Raw genomic sequence first — 8,892 nt, forward strand, 5'->3', positions numbered from 1 at the left:
TGGCGGATAATGTGTAAAAAAAAACTTTTTTAGGGCCGATTTACACGGTACGATTTTTGTCGCATGCGGCAACGGTTTACGACAGGCCCATGACATGATTGACGATCGTTGTGTACGTCAGAAAAAATGTCGTAGCATTTCAAAACCTGCGACAATTGTAAGTCATGTCGTAGGCCTGTCGTGAGCTTGTCGCATGCGACAAAAATCATACCATGTAAATCGGCCCTTGGTGGCCACCGTAAGGTGCGTCGCACTGTAAGAGCGCGGGGAAGTAGGCCGATGAATTAAGGTTTCGAACCAGTGCCTTTCTCAGGACGAGAAACGATCCATGTTGGTGCACCACCGTAGTGCACCAATGTGGCGGCCAGAAATCCATAAGAACATCTGGAATTCATTCAGCGATGAAACCGCTTCATTTCCATTCATGAGATTATATAAAATACATGTGTATGAACACATCTCCTAATGTACTTGAAACGCTCAGACTGCTGAGATTCATAGGCGTAGACATTTTTTTTCAGCTAAATAATTTTCTCATGGTGTCACGCAAAGTGACAATTCCGAAATTCAAAATGCTGTATTTTCGAAACGAAAGACATCATGGAACTGAGAACTTGCAAATAAGATTTATTTCTAGGTCGTCCTAAACCTCCGAAAGATAAAAGTTCAAAACACCTTGTGGTTTTGATTTTAGAATTTGATGATGTCAATGTGAATATAGAAAGAACTTTAAAAACCAAATATAAAGACCATCAGCTTTTAATTACAATACTTACATCATGTATGCTACCACGCCAATAGCCCTGAAAGCCAAAGAATTACCCAGAAAATAAAACATTTCAAAAATGCCTTAAAATACAATCGATATAGCCCTCTAGAATAGAATACGGAAATGTAAGTGTGGAAAGTTTGTGGTGGAGTTGTTTTACATTATCAACTCCGTTGATAAAACCAAATTCTTGTACACTACAGGATAGTTTTGCTCATTGGCGCTAGAACAATTGATGTTAAGTCGCTGTAGTAGAGTGGACTACTGTAGCTCTGGTAGACCGCAGTAAATTCGTTACAAGCACTTTCCAAAATTTCTTACCACATATCTGCAGATGGCGTCACAGGCTCGTAATTGACAATTTCTGGAGCTGGAAGGAACAATGTAATAGAGAAAAAGAACGCTCTTTAGCAGTAGACAAGAATGCCAAACTGTTTTTGTTTTAATGATCTTAGACTACTACTTACCAACGTATTCCGCAGTTCCAAAAGAAATTTTCGTTTCTTTGTCCGGATCAAACTTTCTCGTTAAGCTGAAGTCAATAAGCTTGATTTTGGATCCACCTTCATTTTTAAACATTACATTCTGCGGCTAAAACGTTAAAAAAAGATAAAATCAATCAAGACAGGGAATGATAATGAATTTATATAGCGCATTTTCTATAGGCATATTCAAATGCGCTTTAAAAGCAAGCGATCTATGGGTGAGATCGGACATCAGCATATACAGGCGCCGCTGGAAAGCCGCTATCAGTCCATTAGCGATCTGATCCAGCACATGAATGAATGAAATGTGGCCTGAGACAACACCGGGAGCTCCATGCCCTACTCTTTACGAATAGTGTGTGGGTTCTTTTACGTCCCACTGGGCTGTGAATATTGAAGGGTTGTGAGACGGGGCCTTATCCGAGAAGGCTTGAAAGTCTCAATCATTTGCAGATGTAATTACAAAGGCAGAACTTTCTCCTCAGTTATTTTAAGACCCTGAGTGTTGGTACGGCTGGAGTCGAACTCACGACCTCCCGCATGGCAGCCAGCCCGATGCTCATCCAACTTTTAACTTCAGAAGCCTAAAATCTTTCAGAAGGAGTCAAGGAAAAGTACCATTACGTATACCTTAAGGTCCAAATGCATGAAACCATTGCCATGCATAAACTTGATGCCTTCCAGGACCTGCTTGAGAATTTCCACAGCTTCAAATTCGGGAAGCGAATCTCCCTCCATACGATCGGACAAGTCTCCACCCTTAGCACTGGAAAGATGTTAAAAGAAAACCAGGCATTTGTATGTTGCAGCTCTCCCTCCTTGAATTGTGTTTTCATTTCTTATCTGATATTTTGTAGGAATATTACACATTTTGTTTGACGACTCTTTGTCCTTTTAGCTTGTTTTCGAGAAATGATGTCCCTTCTCGTGGGAATCTAATACATTGGCATGAGAAAGGAAATCGACCATTTGGGTCAACATCAAGATAATCACCACGGAATGGTGACACACGGTACAAAACTATGCGACACTGATTACCATATGCTAAGCTGTAAAACGAAAGTCACAGTTACCTTATTCGAGAGAAAAGAACGCGAATTACTGACTATTAAGAGGGACGTCCTTTCTCTCTTCGGCAAATTGGTAGCATCTACAAGAAATCTGGAGATAAGGTTGGATCATTTACATCACCTCGCCCGATGAAGACACCTAGACAGGAGTGTCGACACGTTGTATCGTTGACTCGTAACTTTCTACTGACTCGCGGCATTGAAATTTATTCAAACCAGAGTGGTATCAAAATATGTCTGGTTAAACCGTGTGTTTTCAGATTCCTGTGACTAAAAAACAATTGGTTTGCACTGTGCAACAAATGGCTACTTGTTGAACGGAATCTATTTTCGTTCAACCTCGTTCATCAATGTTCAATAACGTGAATGATCCATTTTACCCTTCAATATATTGCATGAGACGCACTTGAACTTTTGTTCCCCAAAAATTGCAACATTTGCTGAACCTTGCTCTAAGCGAGGCGATAAAATTCAAGACGCCTTTGGCTGGCAAATCGCGAAATCCTCTTTACGACCCCTCAGTTTAACTTTGCATTTGTGTATCATTCACTTACTATTCCATAATCAAGATAATCTGTCTTGGCTCCTCGAAAGCGTCATACAGTCTTATAAGGCGTGGGTGATGGAGAGCATTCATTACTTCAATTTCTCTTTTGAACTCTTCCTTTTGGCTCGGTCTCGATTTTATGAACTTGGCGCAAAATCTTGAGGCTGTTTTCATTTCGATACACTTTTTCACGATGCCAAATCGTCCCCTGAAAAAATAAAAGAACCATTATAAACTAACCATTTTAAATTTTTGAAAAAAAGGGAGAACAATAACAAAATGAAAAGATCAAAGGCTCTAACATCATGACGACCCGCAGCAAAAGGCAATAACGATAATGATGGGGTCATGAAGAATGGCAACAACAATTGCAATGAAAATGCCACCCAGAGATGAAATAGTACAGCTAATGGCGATGGCATTGACAATAGTAATGGAGATAACAATGCCATTATGGCAGTGGAAATTGAAATGAAATGCTAAAAGGAAGGAAAATAGTACTGGTAGTGGCAGTCAATATGGCGTTGACAGTGGCAACATGGCAAAAACAGTTGCAATGAAATTCCAAAAAGTAAGAAAATAGTACTGCTAACGGCAATATGGCATGGACAATAGCAATGGAACCATAACAATGGCAAGAAGGTAATGACAACTGCAAGAAAACGTTCAAAGGAACAATATTGGTAATGGCAGATCCGAATTGGCAGATGGCAATGGGAAGGGGAAAGGCAAGATAAATGCATGAAACAATTCGATTGATATTTGAAATATGGCATGAGCTTTACCTTCCGACCTCCTCCTCGATGCAGTAAGACTTCTGTACCTTACCATCTTGTATCTCAACGAAGTCTTTCAGTTCGAACACGTCTTCGTCCTCTGACTCTTCACTCTCTTCTTCGCCTTCCTCTTCCTCGACGCTTTCAACTAACGGAAAATTGCAAGTTTGACATTGTGTTAGAATAGGGCTCGTTGCCAGGGTCAGCGTCAAAACTCACTTTGCGTAAAACCGAAACTGGCAAGCCACTAAAAATATTACATTCGTAAAGTCAAGTGTAAATCCTGAGGGAGTATGTGTGCGTCAGTAGCTGAAGATCATCACCGTGCGTCGAGTGTTGTTGTCATTAACTTTGTTAATATTATTGGTATTATTATGGTATTATTCATATGGTTACTTTCATCAGTGGTTAACTTTTTAAGGCCTTGACGATGCTGTGGTCTAATACATCCATAAATAGCCTCAATGTCACTGCACACAGGAATAGAAGTCCAGGACCTGACAATGGAAACGAGGCGGTGTTGTGGAATGTGGCAGGAGGAATCTGGGCTGAAGACGAAGGATGATGATGATGCAGCCTCTTGCTGGATTCAATGGCTGACTGCAAAATTCTGTTTGCTACAAGTGAGGCTGTCTAGAGTCATACTCAAATCCATAACTTCTCCGCTCTTCTTCCTCTTGTTTTTGTCATGGTCGCTCCTTCTAAGTTGCTTTTTTTTTGTTGTTGTTTCCGAGTCTTGCCCTTAATCTTCTTCCCCTTCTTTCGTCTTCGTCATGAAATACTGCATGTGTCGCATTTTTTCGTCGTCTTCTGTTATCGATATCAACATTAGTGTTAAATTTATCAGTATCACTTCTTAAGATGACGATGATGATTATGATTGTGATAGTCTTCATTTATTAGTAGCATCATTTTTTATTACAGACGGTTATACGATTATGAATATTAAGAAATCTTCCGTTTGATGGAACTGGAAACAGTTTCAGTTCAGTCGATTGTCGCCATTGACATTCCCTTGTTAGCACATTTTCTTACATTGATCAGAAGAGCTGTTTCAATTACAAAGCAACCTATTCAAACTTAAATGAGTTTTAATAATTATACAGCTCATTCAGCACTAGTTTTCTACCTTCGACAGTTAACCATCCAGCGCAAGTAACTCTCCCGGCCTCGTTTTGAGCCACACAGCAGTATTCTCCAGTGTCATCATCCTCACAGTCCCGGATAACAAGTGCAAACCTCCCTTCGTTGTGCATCACCAAAGATATACGGTCGCTTTCTGTGACGTCAACAGCGTTTTTAAACCATTCAACCTCGTAGGGTGAGTTGCCACTGACCACAACCTCAAGTGTAACGGTGTCTCGCTCATTGACTGCGACGTCGTAGAGTTCCAATGTAAAAACTGGAAGTTCTATCGAGTACGTTAACGGAAAGTTTAAATCCAGTTGTTGGGAAAGGAAACAATTAATAAATTGCATTAAACTTACTTTAAACTAATTTGTTCAATGTAGATAATATTACCTGCGCGTTTAGTATGGAATCGGATTCTTATCTGCCAGTTGTGATGGTCTTTTGTTTCTTGAACAGTTTTTAGTAACACTTTAAATGTTGAGTTGAAAATTTGAAATAGAAATTAACGTTGATGTAACTTGTTCATCAATCTTTTGTTTTAGGGCTCTTTATTAAGGCTATGCACTGCCTCTTCATCTCACCAATCCTTTCATTAACTTTTTTATGACCAATAATAATAAAGTATTCTCGTTTGTCTCACGATGTGGTCACTTGTGATGTAGATCGCGACGTTTCGACTGCATACTGCTAGTCTTCATCAGGCGATGGGGTCGCCTGGTTACGTTTCACCTTTCAAGCAGGATGCTCCGCTGTGATTGGTTGGTTTTCATCAGCTGTGATTGGTGCATTTCGATCCTCGCTGTTTCGGTGTTTTGTTCTTTCGGCGGTCCGCTGTCGTACGGTTTTCCTGTTGTTGGGTTTCTTGATCGTGGGCATCCATGCTTCCGGAATTTCTATTCCACTATCCCTGTTGATGTTGTTGGGGTGAAGTCTTATGTGAATCGCTCTTTGACCCTGCGTGTGTACCAATGAACTGCTGAAAACCAACCAATCACAGCGGAGTATCCTGCTTAAAAGGTGACTCGTAACCAGTTGACCTCATCGCCTGATGAAGACTGACTAGCCTGACTAGCAGTATGCAGTGGAAACGTCGCGATCTACAGCACAAGTGACCACATCGTGAGACAAACGAGAGTACTTTATTATTGTACTTCACACCACGATGAATAACAGCAGTGAACCTTTTTGCGACATTTTTATAACCAGTACTTAGTAGGTATTTATGAAAGTCAAGTAGACTACTGCACGACTGATAACACAACGCGAAATGTATATTTTAACGATATTTCGGTTGGCGTTTTAATCAATTTTGACGATCTTTTCTGATCCAACGCTGTGCAAGACGTAGCGTCCACGGTTTTTGCAAAGGTTATAAAACCTCAACCTTAGTAGTTAATAATTATTGCAAAAGCGCTGACTGATTTTCTCGTTCGTTTCATCACCAAGAAAATCTGTTACGAATTCCTTCCTTGTTTTGCTATTACTGTACTGTTCATCACTATGTCGCATTGTCCGCCATGATTGGACAAAATTGGAACAAAAACTTGACAACGCAGCAAACGCGTCTTCGTATTTAAATGTTAAGCATGTTAAGATTGGTGAACTTTAATGGGAAACCAGTTACACCTGTTTTTCTGAAGCATAGCATCTACGACACATTTCCCGGATAATAACTCACCTATTGAGTTCTCTATTTCATTTTCCTCGTCTCCAGTCTCCTCGCTTTTGGGCACTGCTGCAATTTGAACAGACTGGAATGATGACCTATCCTTTAAAGATTCGGAAAATGCCTTGCAAGTGAGCTTAATAAGACCTATTTTGTGGCGGAATGATCTCCCGGCAGCGACCATATCTATACGTCTCAAATGAACCTTACTACGAAAGCTCCCTTTGAAAAAGAGGAAACTTATTTTCAGAAGTGGTAAGACTAGGTGTTCACAGATACCTTCGAATGCACTGTCTCCATTTTCCTGCACATGTTTACTAAGTTGATCATCCTTGCTCCTTTCTTCTTCACTTTGCTCATGTTTTTCAGTACCATTGTCACCAGTCTCACCTCCGTAGTTCTCTTCCTTTTCAGAAGGCACTGTTGCTAAGGATGGCACGACAGAGGGTCTGGTCTTTGCGTTCGTGAAGGGCTTGAGGCTGGACAAACGGCGAACGGCCACAAGAGCATTGACAGATTTCTGTGCATAAGACAAAAATGTTGCCGTTTTGAAGCGATTTTCCTATATATGACGTGTCATGTATTTGATTTTTTTTTTGTCGAAACATCATTTCGTTCACCTCTTCCGGGTTATAACTTGAACTATAATTAACGAGTTTCCATTGACTTGATGGCTCACTTGATAGAGCTGTGCAGCGCGAATCGCACTGTCGTGGATTCGAATCCTGTTTGAGCCTGGAATATTTCAGACTCGCTGGCAACTAACAACTCGAGTTGCTCATCCAGCTGGTGTGATCTTTTTAACTTTAAGCTAATGTTGCTTTGGCCACTGCAGATTAAAAACGCCATTGCCCTCTCAGAAATTTATATAAAGGTCAGGAAAGATCTAAGTGAAACCCTAACAAGAATTTGACCATGTTTCCATTTGCCATATTACCCAAGTGTAGGGATGTTCTGTATCGTAATCAGTGGTGGGGAGAAGGGGGGGGGGGGGGGGAGTGGGGGGGGGGGAGAGGCTAACAGAAAAAAAAAACAGAATTTGAGATTTTAGAGGGAGACGTAGTGTCACTGATTCTGGGAAGTTCAACGCCTCTTGAAGTTCATACTCAAAGCAATAAAACCCCCCAAAACCTGGTTATCTCACCGATTTTTGGCAACCATTTTTGGTGGTGGGGGTTAACTTTTTCATATGGTTTGAATTCAAGTACTTGGTAACAAGACGAATGGCCGCATTTCCTGCGGCCATTCCGGTGGGGGTTTAGTTCGGGGAAGACTCGTAGATTGCAGAAAGTGCACCAAAATTAAAACTATACATTGGGTACAATTGGAAAAATGAGAATCGACGATGACATTCCTTTACCATACTTCACGGTGAAAGAGAGTAAAGAGCCGCAGCGAAGTAAATAGCTGATAGGACTCGGTTGTTAACAGGGTGCATGACTAGCGCTATCAATACGTTGCATTAGGAACCATTGGACATGCGCAATCAGAATAAAGTTAATAAGGTTAACGTTGAAGGTCAGAGGCCAGTTTGTCAAAAGACTCGAACAGTTATCCGGGGTCGGAAGTCAATTCATGATACTAAGATCTGCTAATTCTGAAAAAAAAAACGAAGATCATTACACTTGTTCTCAAGACAAGAGAAACCGACTTTTCATGTCACCAGAAATACGCTCAAAACATTTCGGTGCTTTTGAGAAACACCCCCTAAGTGTATTTGAATTTTCGCGTTTGGATTGATTCCAGTCTATTCGCCAGTAATGTAGCAGCTCTCGTAACTACTACATGGCTTTAATTTTCGCCTTTCTCTAAGTCAGTTATATTTGGTTTCAGTGCATTACCTGCCATCTTCTCTTGGCCAAAAACTGTCTTAACTTCTTAGTGTCAATTTTAACTGCGTTTGCGGAAGCGCTTCCCTGAATAGCAACAATAGTAGAATACGATCAATAACTGTAATTGAAATAAATGGCGTTAGTCTGAAATTATACGCGGTATTTCAAGCACAACTTGAAGTTAAATTCTCACTTAAAAATGAGTCCACAAATCACACACCGGATAAAGCAATTGTTGGTCATTGCCTTTTTGTAACACACACCTGAGCCACCGAACAAACACTGAGAAAGATTGCAGTTCATAAAAAATGCCGGATATCAAAAAGATGTCGAAGAGTTCAGTGGTGTATGATTAAGCCTGGGTATTACGTCATAGCAACCAGCCTATTCGAGTGCAGTTGAACTTCCAATCCGTCGCGGCTCTTAATGATTACAGTCAACATTTATGTTCATTTAATCTATCCACTTCAGGAAACCCGATTTAAAAAACCGAATTGGAAAAACTGCTCCAAAAAGGACGCGATTCAGAAAAAAATGCAATTCGTGAATAAACTGCACCGTTCATAGCCAACTCCCAAGGATTTCCGGTGATTTCAAAATGCGTGTTACAAAGCAA

The 8,892-nt window shown here is 40.6% G+C and overlaps 1 protein-coding gene across 1 annotated transcript in view; it reads right to left on the reverse strand.

Annotated features, from left to right (window-relative positions):
* The window catches only part of LOC138033874 (uncharacterized), a 60,105-nt gene that overhangs the window by 29,433 nt on the left and 21,780 nt on the right, over positions 1 to 8,892 (reverse strand). The window contains 10 exon segments of the mRNA XM_068881741.1: positions 777 to 803; positions 1,091 to 1,139; positions 1,237 to 1,360; positions 1,885 to 2,020; positions 2,879 to 3,079; positions 3,657 to 3,795; positions 4,777 to 5,058; positions 6,457 to 6,513; positions 6,724 to 6,964; positions 8,286 to 8,360. Coding sequence (XP_068737842.1) covers positions 777 to 803; positions 1,091 to 1,139; positions 1,237 to 1,360; positions 1,885 to 2,020; positions 2,879 to 3,079; positions 3,657 to 3,795; positions 4,777 to 5,058; positions 6,457 to 6,513; positions 6,724 to 6,964; positions 8,286 to 8,360 — 1,331 coding nt within the window.

This window comes from Montipora capricornis, chromosome 14 (genome assembly GCF_036669925.1).
Source record: "Montipora capricornis isolate CH-2021 chromosome 14, ASM3666992v2, whole genome shotgun sequence".
NCBI classification, from domain to species: domain Eukaryota; kingdom Metazoa; phylum Cnidaria; class Anthozoa; order Scleractinia; family Acroporidae; genus Montipora; species Montipora capricornis.